A 21,821-nucleotide genomic window follows, 5' to 3' on the forward strand; every position below is an offset into this window, starting at 1 on the left:
TTTGATATGGATTCTTAAAAGCAATTTTGATCCAGAATAGCCTCTTTAGAATAATTATTAAAGTGAGGAAAATGATATGTACCCAACATTTAATCAGAAAAAGAAAAATGAGAACATGTTGAACATGTTTGCCATGTCTGATACTATTCAGTAACTTACAAGATGAAGAGAAAGCAGTTAAATATTGAAGAATCAAATTCCTACCTACCTAATATTCCTATCCTACTGCTTTCCATTGCACTGATCATTAGAACTATATGTTAAGGCATATTTAATATGTTCCAGAATTGCACAGTTATACTGGTCAGTATTCTATCCCAACTTCTGCCCTTACACTACACCCTTCTTCCAAGGGATCAAAATGCTAAATCATGGTTTTGGTGGTTATTGTAGATTTGAGCTGGCATACCACAGTGTGTTCACTAGATTTATGAACATAAACATTAACACGTTACATAAAATGTACCATAATTTACTCCACACTCAATCTTAAGAAGGTTTAATGTCTTGACAAAAAGTGAGATGATGACTTAAGTACATTTTACATTTTGTGCATTTAGACCACCATATGCATAGATGTTCTAATGCTAATTTCTTGGTCTTCAGTATCTCATAGTGCTGGATGCCCGGAAGTATGACAGAAACTTGTAACACAGACTAACCACAAAGTACCAGATGTTTCTTGCCATTTGTGATCTTGCAATAAAAATGCGCCAGATCAGAATCACAAGGATAGTGTTGAAACCATAACGTATGTTCCGCAACCTGAAAATCAAATCAAGAAACATACTAAACAGTATTTTCTAGAATAAAATATTTTTGAATAGTAGTTGATGTTCAGTTTTAAACTTAATCATAGTTCAGAATCATTCTGTAACTTGAAACACAAAAATAAAACAAAAATATATAAGTTAGAAAATTAATAAAATTCAACCAAATTTATGTGTGATCTGAACTGTAAACCATCAAATAATATACCTCTATGGCAAAGTCTTTTCATAACTGTATATTTGAAATACAAATTTATCCACTCAACAAATATTACTGGGCATCCTTTCGTACCCAGTACAATGGTAGATAATACGAAATTGTAGGTAAGCTAAGTGGTGGTGGCTCATGCCTATAATCCTAGCTACTCATGAGTCTGAGATCTTAGGATTAGGGCTGGAGCAGCCTGGGCAGAGAAATCCACCAGATTCTCATCTCCAATTAAGCAGCAAAAAGCCAGAGTGGAGCTATGGCTCAAGTGGTAGAGCACTAGCCTTGAGCAAAAAAAAGCTAAGGGATAATGCCCAGGCACTTAGACCTAGCCCTAGTACCAGTGCACACACATGGGGGAAAAAATGGATGGAAGGAAGAAGGAAGGAAGGAAGGAAGGAAGGAAGGAAGGAAGGAGGGAAGGAGGGAGGGAGGGATGGAGGGAGGGAGGGAAGGAGGGAGTTGCATGCCTTGAATTTCTGGAGTTTACCATCTAAAAGGTCATTTTAGACTGCTGACAGTCACATGATAAAGCCTACTGATACGTCCTCATTCAAGAGTGAAATATGTAATTAACTCTATACAGGGAAGCTTTCTGTTCTTAAAAACCTATCTTGCTCAGGATTCCAAACTTTTTTTCCTTTCTCAGGGATCAAACTCAGAACTTCAAACATTTCAAGTACACCCCTAAGTCCTTTTGCTTTCAGATTCTTTGTCATAGGTTTCAATACTAACTCTGCCCAGTCTGCCCTCAAACCTCAGTCCTTCTGTCTCTGCTTTTGACCAGCTGGGGTTATAAGTATGGATCACCACAATCTGGCATTTTAATTTTTTGAGACAAGAGTCTCCCTATGTAACACAACCTGGACTGAATTGGCAATTCTTCTATCTCTACCTCTTGAATATTTGGATTATAAGCACATGCTATCATGACCAGAAACAAAACAAAACAAAACTCTCTTTTAGTAGTTCTGAGGATCAAAATCAGAGCTTTACATATGCAAGGTAGGCACTTTAATAACTGAGCCCTTGCCCCTTTGAATAGTTTGTGATGGTGTTTGAAAGGAATACAAATCTTGAAATATGTAATAATGCTATATAAATTCCATTAGTTTGGCCAAGTAGTTCAAGATAGAATACAATACAGAGACAACAGTGTAAAGAGCTCTGAATAGGGGGTCAGTAGTTTATTTTTGCCAACTAATAGGATATAACCTTGGCAACCAACTTTCCTAACCTAAATATCCTCATTTATACGAGATCCTCACCTAAGAAAAAATACTACAAAGATATAACCATTAAATTAACTTGCATAGCTGAATAATGGATTATCAGTGATTTTGAGTCTTCTGTTTTCTGAGCTTTTTTAACTCAGTATGTATTACATCTATAAAGAGACTAAGGAAATTCAAACTGTTTTACAAAGAAAAAATTGTATGCTAAGTGATGTAATGTTACATCTTTTCCAAAGAATATTTGAGAAGTGTTTAAAAAAATCTTTAAATAGATATCTTTTTCTTTTCTGCTAGTATCTTTACTTTTTCAATACCAACATATGGAAGATTAGTGATTTTTAAAACTAAAATTTATCTGAGCTTCATGCTAAGGTGAACATAATAAATATCAACAATTTTCAGCTAAATCAATACTGCCATAATTGCAATTCAAACAAAAGCACTTTTCCTAAATGTAGCTAGCAGATTAATACACTTTATTCAATATAAACATTTATCAAAAACAATTGTGTGATATTTCACAAGCAAGACAAGATGTAATAAAAGTGTATGAAACTTACTTGTTCAAATGTTTTCTAGCTGCAGGGAGGCCAGACATTTCTTCATTCAATACGTATTTCTTAGTTCCCATGCAGTAGTTCTCTATATATTCTGCCCAATGTAATTGCCGTACATCAATATTGAAGGTCTACATCAACAAACAAAAAAATTACTTCCCTAATTTTTCTCACAACTTTTCAAAAATTCACTTTTTCTGAAAGAGAATCCCAAATGAACAATATTATAAAATATTTAAATGTTAACTTTTCCTACTGTCCTATTCTATTGCAGATCTATAAATTCCATGCTACCTTATAAACATATTGATGTGTCTGCTTTTTAATTTATAGCCTTTCTTCTCTTCCTTTATTTCTTTGTGTATAATACAAATTATTTTTCCTACATAATAGTTTTAACATCAAGAGAAAAAATTTTATGAAAGTTAGCTTACAATTTTGGATAAGAGCTATTTGATCAATTGGTGGATAAAGTAGATAGATCCAGAAATCTTACAGAAATAACAACTCATGTCAAAAATCAGAAAACTATCTAAAATGAACTATACAACTTGAAGGGAAGGAGAGTCCAGAGGAGAAAAACTTGAAGAAAATGAAGGAGGGGGTAACACTGTTCAGAAAGAAATATACTCATTACCTGACTTAGGTAACTGTAATCCCTCCTCTATACATCATGTTTACAATAAAAGAGAGAGAACTATCTATTACTTAGTACCACTGATCAATTGCGTAGTCAAATGATTTCTTGAGTGACAAGATTATTAACTACATGCCATCATTTAAAGACAGCAAGTTCTAGGGGGAAATGCTATTATAAACATGAAAACACCAACATTGAACCAAGAAGGAGACTTGAATAGGCTGGGGATGTAGATTGGGGGCAGAGTACTTGATTAGCACATCCAAGACCTTGAATTTGATTCCTTAGGTCGTCTATTAGATCTTTTCCTCTTTTTATAATTTCATGTTTTCCCATCTACCTTAGCTGCATAGAAATATATAATTTTAGAATTGTTTTAGTAAGTTACTCTAGAGGTTATAGTATTTTTTCTTATAAATTGATGTTTCACCTTTTCTTAGGTGCTATTATTACATATTTTAATTTTACTGAATGTTACATCTATGTTGTTATATGCCACATGTGACATGCATTAATTCTGTGTACATATGTATCATGTTACATACACATATATAGCATATACAAATTAATACTATCATACATAAAATTAATAATAGCTTCATAAGCCATTATTTTTATCAGTCTGTTTTAGTCTGCTTTGTTATTATTGCAGAAATTTATATATTTTTTATTATGAAGATACTGTACAGAGGGATTACAGTTACATGAGTAAGGTAATGCTTGAGATAGGTAATTTATAATGAACAGAAGTTAGCTCATAGTCCTAAAGTACATTGAGCTGACAGCAAAGCCTTTTATAACCAGTATTAATCCTATTCATGAAGGTAGAACCTCCTGTTAGGCCCTACTTCCAAAGCTTTGCATTAAGGATTAAGCCTCTACCATATTCAGAAAAAAAAATCAATAGTTTTTTAAAACCCAAACAAAATACATATGCAAACACATAGACACACACACACACACACACACACACACACGCACACGCGCACACACACGCACGCGCACGCACACACACACACACACACACACACACACACACACACACACACACACACACACACACACACACACACACACACACACACACACACACACACACACACACACACACACACACGACCAAGATTCTATGAGAATCAGATACTGGCAATCCTTTAGGCTTGAATTATCAAGAGAAAAATTTAGAACCTTTATGTTTGGGGTTTTTGTTTTTGGTTGTTGTTGTTTATTTTTGTTGGTACTAAGGTTTGAAGTCAAGACCTGAGTGCATTTCCTGAGCTTTTATGCACAAGGTTAGTGTTCTACCACTTTAAGACATAGCTCCATTTCTAGTTTTTTGGTAGTTAGTTGGAGGTAAGAGTCTCACAGACTTTCCTTCCTTGGGCTGGCTTTGAACTGTGATCCTCAGATCTCAGCCTCCTAAATAGCTAAGATTATAACACCCAGCCAGGAAGATAGGTTTTTAAAAATCACTTCCGGACACATTCATAGAGAAATAAAACTATCAATCAAAGGAAAATCTAAAAAGATGCCAGGAATAAAGTTCTCTTTTAAAGAAAGGGAAAATTATTGACTTCCCAATTGCAACAATAGAGATAAAACAAAAAATATCTTTAGTGTGCTGAAGTCATGTTAAAAACCCTAGGGTGAAATAAGAACATATCAATCAAAATCTGAGAAGTATGACTAACAATCCCAACTACTAAACCATATTGTAGTATTCTAGATATATTTTAGGTAGAAATAAAATGATCATAAAGAAGATCAGAGAGTAAAAACATTAGTAAATATATAATTTAAATAAAAAGTGAAGGAATAAAAAATTTCTAATTACAGGGCTTAAGAGAATTATAAGCAATGTACATATACAAGGTTGACAGTGATAATTATAGAGAGAACATGTTGAGTTTTAAATATTACCCAGAAGACTACATTAGTACATATATTCAAATATCTAGGATAACTTCAAAAGGCACACCACATAGAGTTTAACTTTCAAATGGACAGAGTAAAATGCATTACAGAGTGAAAATGTGTACTAGACATCTTGAGGGTTTTTTCCCCCAAAAGCTCAGAAAAAATGAGACATATGAAAGAAAAATACATAAAGATGTATTTTGCCTTTGACACTCAAATACTTTATAAATTCTATGACAAAGTAATTGTTATCTTCTCACCAATAATTATAAATGAAGATTTAATGAGAGATTACAAATAGATTAACTTTTTGTTGCAAAATAGTTGTGGAAAATCTTTCTGGTATGCTATTTATTTTCTAACAGAAAACACTTGCCTTTTTATCTTCAGGGTTTAGTTGATTCATCAACATATTGACATTATCAGTATTCCAAACCCAAGAATTACTTGTGAAATATTCAAGAAATACCATAGCTTTGTGAAGGCGAGTTATTGTTTTCATCATCCTGTATTGTAAGAAAAATTTACAGATTTATACAGTGTACAATTAGGAAGAATCCCATCACCACCCAGTTTACCAGTTTCTCCCATGTAGACATTAATATTAAAATCATTAACATATAAATCATTTCGTGTACCAAACCAGCAGGAAATATGAATATTTCTGCATCTTGGGAAGTCATCTTATAAATCCAAAATGAAAAAAATTAGAAGTAGCAGCAAATGAATACTGCCTAGAGTTCTGCTGACATTTGGAATTATCAAAGGATATATAATACCTTTAAGGTCAAATTTTCTATATGCTAATAAATGGATTCAATTAATTTTTCCTTGTTTTGTTTTCCTTAAACTATTTTAGTTAACATGAATTTACCAAGATTATAATCTGAACTCATCAGTATTACTGAAGCAAAGTATACAGAAATATTCGTTTGCCATTTAATCAATTCCATTTCAAAGGGGAATAAAAAAAAAAAAAACCTCTTTAACTCCAATGGGTGTTACTCTCAATAATTGGATGTGCTTTGAAATCAATGACTCATGCTGAAAATTTTCTGAAATAGCTATTCACTCAGTTTTCTACATCCCACCCAGATCCCTCCTTTCAGAAATACGAGACTATAAAAGCTTTTTTTTTTTTTTTTTTTTAAAGAGCAAGAGGCCTTAATCTTTTCCTCGGTCATTCACTGTAAGTCACTGAAATCATAACACTAATCCAAGCAATGACATCTATACAATAGTGATTACCTATGACTAAGTAGGGATAGGACAGAAAAGACTTTTTGAAACTATATACATCAAAACAAATAAAAAAAAAGAACACCCAACTCCTGAAAACATAAAAATAATTTGTGGAGAAATACTTTTTAAGGAATTTTGTTTACAATCTCACATTAATAATTAGCATGATATGTAGTCTGGACAGACCTCAACTCAGGGTCTTTAGAAATAGGAAACATGGAAGAAAATTAGAAATAGGGCACATTATGAGCTAAGCAACTCTGACAAGACATCAGTACATTAGAAACTCTCAACTAGAATATTTGAAGAAAACAAGACAATATGGACTATGTAAAGACAAAATATTTCCTCAAATAAAGTAATTGCAAAATAAAACTTCCAGTATACATGAAAAGAATGATCAAATATCAAAAACTGAATCTGAACAGGAAAAATACATTTAGAGAGAAATTGGGATGGGAAAGCTGCACATATTTACAACTAAATTATACCATCACAGCCAATATAGTACATTTGAATCCCATCACAAACACAGATTTATTAACTAACTCCTTTTTCACTGACAATTTTCACCTCTTATCTAAAATTGAGTGACAAAATTACTTTAAAATCAATCTGATTCAGTCATTCTGAGAGTAACTAAAATTACAAAATAAGGTATTTTCAATCTGTAAAGCAAAACACAAGGGGGGGGGATTGAAAGGATATATGTTTATCTATCTAAGAAATTTACAGTATATTTAATAGGCAATAAAAAGTATTAAACTGAATACTACAGGGATAAAAATATTTTCCTTTAGGGGCTGGGAATGTGGACTAATGGTTGTCTAGCATGCATGAAGCCCTGGGTTCAATTCCTCAGTACCACATAAACAGAAAAAGCTGGACGTGACATTGTGGCTCAAATGGTAGAGTGCTAGCCTTGAGCAAATGAGCCCAAGCCCCGGACTGGAAAAAAAATAATTTCCTCTAGAGGAAGGTAATATGACCATCTAATCTAGTTTATCAATCTCAGTTACAACAGAGATGCTGAGATAGATAATTCTTTGTTGTGAGAAGTTACCTTCTGCACTAAAAATGCTTCTAGCATCCATGGCCTCTATCCACTAGACAAGTAAAGGGGAGCCAGGAGCCAGCCCATCATTAGGATAATAAATAGCTCCCAATTTGTCAATTTTCCTCAATTGAGAACTGTATCATTAAACAATATCAGGTACAGAGAATTTAGGATATAGAATTTAAACTAGACAACCAAAGAACAAGGCCACAAAGTTTTTACTTTTTTTAAAAAAACGTTTTTAACAGTGATGAAATGTTACATGGATTTCAAAACCTAGAAGTGCTAATTCTAGTATTTCAATAACTATACTACCTTTTCATACATCCTGGTCCCCATTATTAATCAAGAATCCATATGATAGGTGGAAACCAGTGTTTCATGCCTATAATCCTAATTACTCAGAAGACTGAAACCTGGATGACTGTGGTTTGAAGCAAGCCTAGGCAGAAAAGTCCACAAGACTCTATTTCTAAAATAAACAACAAAAAAGGTCAAGCTGGAGGTGGGATCAAGTGGTAGAATGCCAGGAGTAAGCAAGCAAGCTAAGCAAGAACATGATACCCTGAGTTCAAACCCTGATACTGGCACACCAAAAACAAAACAGAACAAAACAAAAAAACCCCACCAGGCTGGGGGTGTGGCTCAAGAGGTAGAACCAACTTAGCAATCTTGAAGTTCAGAACCCAAACCCTAGCACCACTTTAAAAAACATTAAAAATATGAGTAAAGTGGATTACATTAGCTTAAGTAGAATGAGGTATTTTTAAAGATCCCAATGTAAGATATAAAGTCCACTACTTGGATCAGCAAATATGTGAAAAAATTAAATAAATCATAAAGACTTTATACTTGAACGTTTGTAAAACTAGCTAAGTAAAAAAAAAAAAAAAGTTCCTTGTTGCTTGTAAACGATAGGTCAATATGACCATGCTTTTAGAAAGCTTTAGGACAAATCTCAAGCAAGATAGTTTTTACTTGCTGTTTTCTACTTGAGGAAGTGTTTCATTTCCAAACATAACTATGGTTTTATCTCATCCTACATGCTTATTTAGCATGTCATGTAGGTTTCTGTCTCATTAAGAGTAGAAGGTAATATATCCATTGGAATGAAGCAAAAGTGACACTTGACTCTTCCGAGGTTTGGTCAGAAAAGCTGATAGGAGTTTTCTGCCTTACTGGAATACTCACCCTTGAAGACTTCAGTCACCTTGTATGCTGTCCAACTCCCCCTGAGGCTGCCATGCTGTGAGGAAGCGTAAGCTAGTCCATGTGCAGACAACACACATGGAAAAAGCTCTCAGACTACATGAAGAAAGAAAGTTGCCTGTCCATCCAAGTTGCTTTGTATCTTTCTTCTTTACCAATCTATCCATAGCATACCTGCCCCAGTTCCTATCTAACTATATCCACTTACTGGATTCCTCAGCCAGAATCACCTAGCCAAATCCTTCTCAAATCCTGACCCAAAGAAATTATGACACATAAACACAGTAATGGTTGTTTTAAGATACTATGGTTGTGATAATTTTGTCACGTAGTAAACAGGAACAGATCTTAGTACTAGGAATGAGAGGGCACTCTACAAAAGAAATCTACAGTGAGAATACTAGCTCACATTGTGTAAGGTCCTTGAAATCTGGAAGGAACAGGAAAAGTGTTAGCGGAAGGTTTATAGGGCTTTAAGGAGGCTGTTGATGAAGGCTTCAAGTGTAAATAGGACAGGGGCTATGGTTCAGTGATAGAGTGCTTGCCTAGATAAAGTACTGAGTTCCACTTTTAGCAATGCATACAATGCACATGCACACACAGAGAAATATTGTTGGAAACTGGGAGAAAAACCCCAACTGTCACCCATGATAATATGGGAAATAGTAGAAACCATACTGATAAAACTTTACTTACTGAAGATATACTGATATAACACAAATGCTCTTTAAAAATAAACTATTTGTTTGCATATATGTTTTTCATATAGATTTAACTTCATGAAATTTTGAAGAAGTATAAAATGCCAGCCAGGAATGCCTTAGAAATGGTTCTGAAAGCAGTGTGCACCTGGTTGCACATGTGTATACATGTTTGTCCACATATCCTAAGCTTTCCACTGGCAATGGTGCATTGAGATGAAGCAGATGATTGGAGTTGTAATGCTTGGTGGTGCTGAACAGCAGCAGCATAGTTCACTTCCATCACTTCATAGGGCTTTGTTGAGATAAATATGTAAGAATACCAGAGAACTGCCCAGATTCTCACTTGGAAAAATTATTCTTTTCCTGTGTGGACTGCAACATTGACACTACTCTTGTCATCATCAGTCAGTTTGCCAAGACTGCACAGAAAAGGGTGAGTCAGTAAGCTATCTCAGGGAAGAATGACAGAAGCAACGGATTTGTCACTAAGCATACTGAAGGGCCGTTTAGGGGAAGGTCATCAACCCACTGTTGGGTCAGTATTGAGCTATTTACCAAGTCTGTTGGTACTAAAAGTAACAGATAAAATGTTCAAAAATTTTTATTCATTTGGGATTCAGAAACTCTAGGTTGTATCACATCAATTATTCAATATTCAATATGTGAAATTCCAAGCAGGGAGGGAGGGAGGGGTTTCTGAGCACAAATCAAATTCAAAGTAAGGATGTAAAACTCTTTTAAGATTTAGGATGACCAATGGTAGTGCCTCGTAGAAACTTTCAGACACACAAAAGGCTATCTCCGGCTTGTAAAAACACAGCAAGCCAGGTATCAGTGACATACACCTATAATCCTAGCTACTCCAGGAGGCTGAGATCTGAGAATCATGGTCCGAAGCCAGTCAGGCAGAAAACTATATGAGACTCACGTCCAATAAACTACTCAAAAAAAGTCAGAAATGGAGCTGTGGCTCAAATGGTAGAACACTAGCCTTGAGCACAAAAAGGCTCAAGAACAGCACCAAGGCCATGAGTTCAAGCCCCAGGACTGGCAAAAAATAAAAATAAAATCATACAGCAAAGAATCTTTATTTGAAAGGCAGGCTCTAAGAAGGCAAGCATTTTTTATCTAAAGGTGCTTTCCCATAGCAACCTTATAGGAGACCCAAGATGAAGAAATGTTCACAAAAAGAATATGGCTTTGGCTTAATGGGATGTATTGCTTTAAAACTGATATACTAGAAACTCACATAAATGTCAAAGCAACAAAATCAATTTATATGTGAAGTAGAAAAGTGTACAAAAATAAAAGGACTCTGTATTAGAAGTCAGCAAACTTGTGTCTATACACTATAGCTAGACTAACATCTGTTTTGATAAAAGTTTTACCGGAACACTATCATGCTTATCATGTTGTATATGGCTGCTTTCATTTTTAACAGCAGAGTTGAAAACTAGTAATGGAAATAATATGACCATAAAGGTTAAAGAATTTACTACATAGCCTTCTACAAAAAAATAAAAATAATTTTTTTTACTGACCCTTGTCCTAGACTCTAACTTTTTTATGTCAAGAATCAGAGTAAGTAGCCTATTTAGTTTTACACATCCATGTTCTTTTCATGGGAAGGGGGGGAAAAACATAAATAGGGGCTGGGAAGGTGGCTCAGCAGTAGAGCGCTTACCTTGCATGCATGAGGCCCTGGGTTCGATTCCTCAGCATCACATAAGCAAAAAGAAAAAAGCCGGAAGTGGTGCTGTGGCTCAAGTGGTAGAGCGCTAGCCTTGAGCTGAAGAGCTGAGGGACAGTGCCCAGGCCCAGAATTCAGGCCCCATGACCGGACCCCCCCCCTCAAAAAAAATCCCATAAATATGGAAGAGCCAAGAGCCTGTAGAAACCCAGAGAGTAGAAGCCCCATTCTAGAAATTCAGACTCGACTTTAGAATTGCTATAGATCCGTGTTTACTGTGTGCCTCATACTTTCTTCATTTTGCAACAACATTGTCTGATGCCAATTATCTTTCATTATATAGAAAGCATATGGACAGCTGGTAACTTGCTTTGAGTTAACAGGTTTTCCAATTAATAGTTAGAAACTATATTTGTACTACCACTCCTAAACAGCTTTATTTTCATCTGGATCTAACTTAAATAACAAAAACACTGTCCTCAAGCTGATAATGCAGGTATGTGGGTGGAGAAGCAACTGTATTTTCAAAGTGGGAGAAATGTGAATTCTGTGGGACAGACAGAAGTTTGACTGTAGTTGACTGCAGCCTCCAATAATGTCTGAAATTACATTATCTGCTCATTTAAAACATGACCTTGACTGTTGTCTATATCATCTTTCCTGAAATCTAGGATTTATAATATACTTACTACTAAGAAACAATGCAAAAGTGAAAATATGTAACTTTCTTAAGTAGGTCAGAAGAAGCACTGTAGTTTCTACTTTATTTGCTGAAGGTATCCCTTTCCATCATCCCTTCGATTGCCTTCTGAAGCCTTCTGCTGCCATTGAAGATATTTATTCCCTTTAAAGCTATCACTAGGCTTTGTAAAGAGCCTACATGGGGTAATCTTGATGCAACATAAGGAAATAAGTACAGCTGATTCCTTTCCAAATTCCTGAGAAATAAATTTAAAGTGATAATAAAATGACCATTGTGATTTTAAGCACTAAGGTTAAGATAATTTGTTATGCAGGAATAGACTCCAACTCATTTAGTGGACTCTGGCTATTTTTTTTTTATTTACTGATAAGCTTTCTCTGCAAAGCATTGTGCTATGCTAATCTATCTTACTTGTTTGACTTTTGTTTTACACTGTAACTATTAACACAAAGACTAAACACTGCTATTATTCACTAATCTTCATCTGATCCTTAGCTACGAAACAATGCTACTGATGAAAAATGTTGTTTTTTCAGAGCATTGTAGAAAAGTTTGAAAATGCTTTCTTTAAAGCTATTTGATTCAATATTTGTCAATGTTAGCCATCAGCTCCAGAAGAAACAATCTTTGCCCATGCTCCTGACCTGATGCTCTCATCCAATTATTACACTAAACAGTGAGGAATGTTAGCCCAATAGGCTCCTCTCTCATAGCTTAGCATGCTCTTTCCCTAGGCAACACTAGGTCCATTTAGTAAAGGCAGTAAATGATTAGCCTCTACCCACTAACCTGAGAAGGCTCTCCTTTGGGATATATATAACAATATAAGGCAGCAAGATCCCCTCAATCTCACAAGTTGTACAGGTCACCAGTAAGGGCACTCTTTTGGGGCAGCTATAACCATATAAGGCAGCAAGATTCCCAAAACCTTGTAGATTATAAAAGGTCACCTGAGACAATAGCTGGCACTTCTCTCTTGTGAGAAGGGGTCTCGCCTGCCTCTTTACTAGCAATAAACCTTTTCTTTGTGCTTTATACCTGGATGTGTGAGTGGTTTTTCTAGTAAAGTTTAATTTACTCTAACAATCAAATATTTCAATCAGTAACAAATAGGGTTAGGGACATCATAAACAAGTGAATCCACTAAAATCCCTACAATTAACGCAAATCCTAATATATTTTAAGTGGCAGATAACTCACTTCTATTTTGTGAGCTGTTGATAAAAGTTTTATAATCAGCATCTTTATACATATTCAAATCCTGAACTCTCGAACTAACAGCAACACTGTAATGCCAATGTAGTTACAAAAATAAATGTTTTTGTAGCAGGTTTTTCCTATAATTGTGTGATTAAAACAGCAGAACTTTTTATATGAGGTTTCAATGGAAAAAAGTAAAAAAGAAAAAAGAAATAATGATAAGAAAATAACAAGTTTTCTGTTTAGCTTTTTTTTCTAACTATGCCATTCCCAATTTGGAAAATTAGTCAAAAACTGTAATTACCATATTATAAGCTGAATAGGCAGCTAAGATATTTCAAGATATTAATCTAGAACCATCCTTTTTTTTCATATAAAACTATGCCATCCACTTAAAGTGTAACAGTTTACCCTTAATCCCCTGTAAAAACTCATCCCTAGATTTTTAAGCATGATAGGAAAAGGACTCAATTTCAGCTTATAATAACAATGACAACCCTGATGTAGGATATTTCTTATTTTTATGGGATTTTGGAGAAATTAATGACTCAATAAATTCACATCCATAATTAGTCTCCCCAAATATCTCCAATTTCTAAGAAATGTCCTAACATCCTGATTGTAATTGTGATTAATCAGGTTAGTAATGCTACAGGTAAAGCTCATGCTAGCGACATTTTGTCTCTCCAGCAAGCTTCTACCACCTTACCAATACATAGGGCATTTACTGCTATTCTTCTTACCACGGTTTCTGACCTGTCAACCTGAGTGCAAGATCGAGCAATAATGCAGGTACTGTATGTCTGACACCCTTCCAATAATGAAGCAATAGGTTGTTGGTATAGAATTTAATATTGGGGTGCCTGACCACTTGGTTTAAAGGATTCATCTTGAAGGAATGGTTTAGATAATAGCCTGTGGGAAAAATAAGCGTCAAAGCACTTTGAATATTATTCATTATTGGGAAAAGCACCTAAAGTTAAACCTAGAATTCAAACACATGACAATAGTTTATCATCCAAACTTTAGAATAAATTAGTGACTTACAACACTACCTTTGTTTTTATGACAAAGCCTTAAATTCAAGTCTTCTCATTCACGAAAGGCCATTAAGCCTTATCATAAGCATAAACAGATATAGAGTTAATGTGCATCTTAGTGTAAGCATGGTTGTTTTTTAACAGTTGTTTTAACAGTCAGAGGAACAGATAAGACAGAGCTAGTCACCATTACCTTGGGCTTCTTCCAGTCATCCTGAGGTAGATATCATACAGGAATGCTGGGGCCTTATGGCTTACAGCAATCCAGTAATGATATAAAAGGTGATTGGAGGTTAGATTTACATTGGGCCGTCTGAAGGCCTGTTCGAGAGGATTCCTCTTGAAAGTGGAAATTACATGGTATTCTGGGGAAGAAAAGTTGTGTAACAGCTTTGATAATAACCATGTAATCAAGTTTTGAAAAAAAAAAAAAAGTCATGTTTTTACACTGCAAAATATTTTCACCAAAGATGCCAGAAGGCAATCATTAAAAAAAATAAACTTTTCTACTCTCTGTTGTAGCTAAGAGAATATGGGTATATGATACTGACTCAAGAAGTCTTTGAACTACCACTATTTTAATTTGTTGAATGAATTTTTTCTAAAATTCACTCTTAAAAAATCTTTTTAATGTTTTACCTATGTCAGTTTACAATGTCACTCTCTATATTTCACTTTTCACGGGAGCTTCTTTCTTTCTGTTCCTCTTTCCAGATTCTTATTACTGTACTCACTTAAAAAGAAAAGGAAATTACCATCCTTTGCTTATGAATGATTAATTTGCTTAATTTTGCATACATCAAACAAGCTTAAAACAACCCAAAACTAAACTACTGTAATTTATTCAGGTTATTTAATGCCAACACAATCAAACTTGGTATCTTCTATGGTAGTACTTTAATGGACACATATATCGAGATATTCTCTAAAAAATAATGGTAAATTTGATTTTTCACAAGACTTTACAACATATTAAAATCAAAGTATTTCAATATTCTTGAAATAATATTACTTAAAAATAGTATAAAAGTACACTTTTTTCTTACATTCTCTAATGGTCAAAAATGCCATGGAAAAACCCTAGGAAAAAATGTTTTTAAATATTTACTTTTAAGAGAGCTGTGCATGGTGGCCCACGCAAGTAATCCCAACACTTGGGAGGCACAGGTGAGAAGATTACAAATTTGAGGCCAGTCTGGGTTACATGTCGAATTCCAGACCAGCCTGAGCTACAGTTTGACCCTGTCTCAAAAAAACACATAGGCTAGGGATGTAGCTCAGTGTGGCTTGCCTGCTATCTGTAAGCCTTGGGTTCAAGTCCCAGGTTTTAGCTTGAAATTGAAATTGTTCTGCAGGGATAACAAAAATTATTCAATTAGAAGTAAAATGAGAGCTAAATAAATTACTAAATAATTGATTTAGCAACTGACAATGATTACTAAATATTATAGATTTCACTTTAAATTTGAGTCACCATCCAACAATTAAAAGCGATTCTACTGAACACTCTTAAATTATTTTATCTTTATTTAAGAACTAGTTAACATATACACACTACTGCTGCAGATCTGTGAATATAAACAGATTAATAGATGTCACCAGAATATATTCTGGAAAAATGTATTCCACTTCTAACTCCTCTATTTGTAACTTTATTGACCACTTGATATACAAACTCCTGTAGATGGAAGTAATATTGGCACAATCAAGTTTCAGGCTGCTCACAAGGGAGAATAAAGCACTGTTCCCATGCCATAGACAATCTATGAGGTTGCTGCAGATGGCAAAAGGGTATAATGGATAGGAATATACAGGATATTTTCATGAAATATTATGAAAAATGTACCACAAAGCAGTGCTGCAGTGTAGCTTATTACTTCTAAAATGACTATTACAATTAAAACAAAAGGGTAATTTAGTGGCCTAAATGCCTCAAGGGTATTCTAGTACTAAAAACTCAATGACCATTTTAAATTGTTTAAAATACATTCTAACATTCAAAAACAGATAAAATCATACCAACTTCACCCCAGTGGAAAGGATTGGTGCTGCCTGTTGTACAATTATACACCATGATGTTTCTTGGTCTGCAAAAACAAAGATGAAAGTAATGAAACATAGGAAGCAGACAAACTTGTCCAATCTAAATCTTACATAATATTAAAGTAGGAAGACACAAGGATGATGGGTACCGTTTCACTATTACATAAAAAAAACTATCCTTTAAGGATTAGTTTTTATTTGATGACTATAACTGCCCTTTATCCCTCTTTTGCCCTAAAAAATAATAAATGCAGATTTTTTCTTCCCACAGTTTTCTTCCTTGCATTATTATTAGTAGTGTGTTTCATTTATAAAAATAATAAATCAGAAATTTATAAAAATAAATCAGCTTTTCCTGTTTAATTTTCCTTGGAGACTAAGTCCCCTTTTACCAAAAATAAATATTCGTAGGTTCATTTTCCTCCTTTTTTATTATTTAGTGACTTCAAAAATAAGTTTAGTAAGTTAATGGAAAACAAAGTTTAGTTATTACTTGCAAATGCTACTACTACCTCTTAGAACGATTTTTAGGGGATAACAAAAGATTATAATTAAATGATGATTAAAGCTTCTCTAACTAGCTAACACGTGTAACCATTGTCTATGAATTTCAATTCTTTATAAATGTCAAATTTATAACAAGTTTATTTCACCCTTGGTGAGAACTTATTTTTCATTTTTAATTCTAATTAACTTGTGTATTCTTTCCGATAGTTCATGAAAATTAAGATTAATTCATTACTATCGATAGGCTGACTTGCTATTATTGCCTGTGATATACCAACCTGTACAGGTGGCAGTCATACAGCCTAGAATTATATAACTGTATGGTACTATCAGAACTAATGGGTTAATTAACATTAGTAGCTTCTTTTTCCCTTCTCAGTTACTATATATTTAATAAGCGACATTGTCACTTTATATACCTATTAACTCCGGAATACCAGGCTGCCGCAAGACTCGTGTTGACAACTACATCTACAGGAACAAGATCTGCAAGGGCATTGTTGGAGGCACGCATTGTTCGAAGAATTCCTTTCCCTGCCTTTGTTGAAATTAAAAACAACACCTTAAGATATATACGCCAAAGTGCGTGTGTGTATATATACATTCATATATATATACACACATATAAAGTTATACAAATATCAAATAAATCATGAAGTTTACTTACCGCAATAAAGAGACCACTTGGTCCATTAAAGTTATCAATCCATCCCTAATGCCAAAAATTGAAAAAAAAGGGGAGGGAACTTAGAATTAATATAAACCTAGATTTATTGTTTGAAATCCAAACCTCAAATATACACTTAGTTTTCTTCCATAAACCAGAAAAATCTAGATGTAGTCCATAACACTGTTTCTAGTAACAAATAGAAGTAGTTTTCTTGTGTGAATATAATTGATTAAATAGGGATTACCTACTCTTTCCTAACTACAAAAGGAATTTCAAAAGGACTGTATACCATCAATTACCTTTGCTAAATGAGGCTTATTTACATTTGGTTTTATGCTATTTATTAATACAGTACCCTGACTAGGAAAATATGATAGTAAGCCCTCTGCCAATTTGCTGAAGAAAAGAGGGAACAGAATAATTATCAAAGCAACAAGAGATGCTATCATTTACTATCATTATATAGACTAAGTATTTCCTGTATCTATTTATGTATTCATTTATATTTCTGCTTTCTTTTATTGTAGGAATTTTCAAATACCGTAACATCTTGTTTCTTCTTAAGAGCAAGTTATCAAAAACAATCTCTTATACCTTTCTTGGCTTTTTGAGCAGAACAGGGAGAGATCTACCTCTTAGAGGGCCTACCTCTTTTTGGTAATAAAAAGAACATGAAATCATGGTCCCTGCTACTTAAGACATCCCAATTTTTTAAATTTATCTTTAAAATGTTGCTCTATATTTCTATAAACTCAAGATAGCATTAAAAATAAAAGTATTAATAATACTATGTCTTCCTATGATCAGTTTTTCCACAGCAAGCCACATTCAGCAGTACCTCTCTGAAATCAAACCACTAACTGTTTTTATTCAGTTATGATTTAAAGTTTCAACTCCAATTATTTAAAGGTTTCTAATAACTTACTGGAAAAGGTTCTTTCCAACTGGCACCAACAATCGACGGTCTTACAATTGCCACATTTAGCTTCGCTCCTTCTTGTTGTACAACATATTCTGCCAATGCTTTCGTGTATATGTATGTATTAGGTCTATCTCCTATCAATTTTGGTGTGATATCATTTACTAGGCCATCATCCATCCATCTGGTGAACAAAAAAAATGTATATAAAAGTATTTCCAGATGTTTTATTAAAGAATAAAAAATACTTCATTGAACATTGCACCTCCAAACCCATCGTTGCTCTGACTCAATGATTTAACAGTAACTTTCACTATCTTTAAAAATAGAAGATAGTTTCATTAAGCATCAATTTACAGATATTTCTTCCACAAATCCTTATCTGCAAGTTCAATATCCAAAAACATCTGAAAATTGTTCTTTCATAAATCATATGATAATGTCAAAACCTTATCTCAACCGATTTAGGGAAGATTAAAAATACTATTTAGAGCTTAAATAATCATAAACTTCTTATGTGTTTGAACAGAAATGGCACCCCAGGCTAAACTGAAGTTATTTCATATTGTATCTTTCAAACTTACATATATTACAGAGTACATAAATTTCCTTTACAAAGTTGAAATAAATCCCAAAATATATCTTGTCACAATGTTTCAGATTAGGAATTTTAGATATATAGATAACCACTTAACACAAAGTAACATGATAATTATATACATTTGCAATCAATATTTATAGTTAATATAAAAGGCCTAATAATCTACATAGTAAACCATTGAAATTGTATATCCCCACAAGTGAGACTAACTAATAGCATAAACAAGAACAAGAATATTAATTAAACTGAAGGGAGAAAGCTATTCAATTCAGGAAAAATTCTACAGAAGAGAAAAGTTTTACAAACATGGATAGTTGAAAGGTGGGTAAACAACTTTGTGGGAGATTTGGTCAGTAAGTATTATCACTAGAATTACAGAGCAAATCCATGAATTATCCAAGGTTATCTTTTAGTTAGAGAGATTCTTATAAGTAAGGAATGAAGGAAGAGAGATTTTGTTTACAAGCTCTTTTTCATTTCCTTGCATATGCCAAGAAAAACAATATGCATTCATTAATGTCTACACTAACTTTCTCCCAGAGATGGTAAACACTCTGTCTACTAACCTGTGAGGAAAATGAAGTATATATTTAGGACCATCTGAGAAATAGTCATAAAATAGAAGCCAGAGAATTGCTAAAAGAATTTTCAGTAATCTCAATTGTTTTTATAATCTGCCTCTTCATAATGATTAACAGGAAAGTCTTCTTTAATTTTTTTTAAAGGACTTGTGTGCTTATTTCAGAGAAAGCAGAGGATGGTAGGTTCAAAAGTGAATAGAATGTCTGAGAACAAAGGAACCTAAGGAGAGACAGAATAAGAGGAAAAACATCCCATGCAGAGATATAAAGATTAACAAATATGTCAAGATATAAAGAATGCTGGAAATATTTTTATAATTGTAGCCTATACAAAAGAACTTCTTTTTCTTTTTTTCTTTCTTTCTTCATTTTTTTTTCTCTTCTAATGTTGTTTGTTTCACATGAAAAAAAAGCATAGATTGGAGCAAATGAGAATTAGGACCATGGTGTATGCATACTTCATTTAACCCCCATTTGTCAAATAACAATTTATATAGTAATTACTGAAAGTAAAATGTACTTAACAGTATACTGTAGGGACAATGAATTAACCTCTAGGGACATGAATGAAAGGACTATAGCTCTTTTTCCCTAATAATTAAAAAGCTCTCTATAGATACTGAAGTGGTACTATAATAAATTAGAATCTTGCTATTAAATACTTGTCTCCATAAGAAAGTATGACTTGCTGACCTGGAAAATAAAACCCCTAAAATCATGAAAATGATTCCTTGTAAAAAATAAAAGCCCTACACTGACTTCAACAGGAAACAGATATAAATCTATACAATAAGAAAACAGGTTAACAATAACTTATTGAATAAAGGAAGATATAAATTGTAAGTCCTGGGTGCATATGTGTCAGTATCTGTGTGTGCTGAAGAAGAGAATGAAAAACAGACTTGGATCCAAAGTTTAAAACAATGTTTAAAAAATTGTAAAACAAACATACTCTAAAGAATCAATCAGCTTCTTGGGATCTACAGGGGGTGGATAGACTACTTCATCAATATGCTTCCGATTGCAGTAGGCATATGCTGTTGACACATGCATGAATACTTCCAGATTCTTCATTTGTTGTGCAAGGAGAATAAGCTGTCGCGTAGCAATCACGTTTAACTGAACAGCATCTCTAAAAAAGGAAATGACAATGAAATATTGACAACCTATTTTAGTACTTGTTTAAAAATCTTATTTCCAGGGCTGGGAAGGTGGCTCAGTGGTAGAGTGCTTGCCTTGCATGCATGAGGCCCTGGGTTTGATTCCTCAGCACCACATAAGCAGAAAAAGCCAGAAGTGGTGCTGTGATTCAAGTGGTGGAGGGCTAGCCTTGAGCTGAGAGCTTAGGGACAGCGCCCAGGCCCAGAGTTCAGGTCTCACAACCGACAAAAAATAAATTAACTAAATAAATAAGTAAATCTATTTTCAGTAAAAGAGATAGAAACAGAGGGATGTTTGTAACCTCCACCTGTTACTTTTGGAGCAGTTTGTGCTTTGAACTCAGAGCCTTTGTTTGCTAGGCAAGTGCTCTACCACTGGAGCCACACCTCCTATTCTTCTGTTTTTATAGCTTGTTTTTCAAATAGGGTCTCACACATTTGCAAGATGCTGGTGCTAGAGTGCAATCATCCTGCCTTCATCTTCTGAGTAGTTGGTATTAGATGTACACTACCATTCCTAGTTAATTGAGATATGATCTTTCTATTACATAAGCTGGCCACAAACTGTGATCCTCCTGCTTCCTCCTCCCAAGTGCTGTGATCATAGGCTGGCAGGTTTTTGATTCTTTACAATTTAGCCTTTAGCTCTGACTTGTGTATTTTATTTCAAAATAAGTATATTTATTCTACCAGTTGTGTATAAAAACAAATTTTTTTATTATAAAATAAAACTGCACTGTAGGAATTAGAAAATAAAAGTACAAGCTGTGTGCTAGTGGCTTACATCTGTAATACTACCTACTTAGGAGGCAAAGACCTGGCACATGGTAGTTCAAAGCTAGCCTGGGCAGAAAAATTTGTTAGACTCTGTCTCCAATTAATCAGAAAAATGGTGGCCTAGATGTGCCTCAAGTCAGCCGTGAACAAGACAGTTGAGAGAAATCATAAGGCTTTGAGTTCAAGTCTTGGTGCTAGCTCAAACGACAGATAGATAGATAAATAATAGATAGATAGATAGATAGATAGACAGACAGACAGATAGACAGACAGACAGACAGACAGATCTACATAGAGATAAAAATAGATATATAGATCTACATCTACATCTCTCTAGATATATATCTAATTAGATCTAGATTTAGATATATAGCCATAGCTTTATTTCTGG

General features: G+C 34.0%; 1 protein-coding gene across 3 annotated transcripts in view; it reads right to left on the reverse strand.

Moving 5' to 3' along the window:
- Positions 1 to 483: 483 nt before the first annotated feature.
- LOC138834096 (fatty acyl-CoA reductase 1) overlaps positions 484 to 21,821 on the reverse strand; it is a 53,248-nt gene continuing 31,910 nt past the window's right edge. For 2 of the 3 annotated variants that reach the window (XM_070032852.1, XM_070032851.1), the window contains exons 5-13: positions 20,446 to 20,625; positions 18,318 to 18,495; positions 17,390 to 17,434; positions 17,142 to 17,260; positions 16,192 to 16,259; positions 14,366 to 14,537; positions 5,704 to 5,833; positions 2,774 to 2,901; positions 484 to 765 (exon numbers count right to left, since the gene is read on the reverse strand). In XM_070032852.1, coding sequence (XP_069888953.1) covers positions 603 to 765; positions 2,774 to 2,901; positions 5,704 to 5,833; positions 14,366 to 14,537; positions 16,192 to 16,259; positions 17,142 to 17,260; positions 17,390 to 17,434; positions 18,318 to 18,495; positions 20,446 to 20,625 — 1,183 coding nt within the window. In that variant the 3' untranslated portion in view covers positions 484 to 602. Of the gene's footprint in view, positions 766 to 2,773; positions 2,902 to 5,703; positions 5,834 to 13,875; positions 14,048 to 14,365; positions 14,538 to 16,191; positions 16,260 to 17,141; positions 17,261 to 17,389; positions 17,435 to 18,317; positions 18,496 to 20,445; positions 20,626 to 21,821 lie in introns of all 3 variants that reach the window. The other variant, XM_070032853.1, reaches the window with a different exon arrangement.

The sequence above is a fragment of the Dipodomys merriami genome, unplaced genomic scaffold (assembly GCF_024711535.1).
Source record: "Dipodomys merriami isolate MVZ:Mamm:240054 unplaced genomic scaffold, mDipMer1.0.p SCAF_21, whole genome shotgun sequence".
Taxonomy (NCBI): domain Eukaryota; kingdom Metazoa; phylum Chordata; class Mammalia; order Rodentia; family Heteromyidae; genus Dipodomys; species Dipodomys merriami.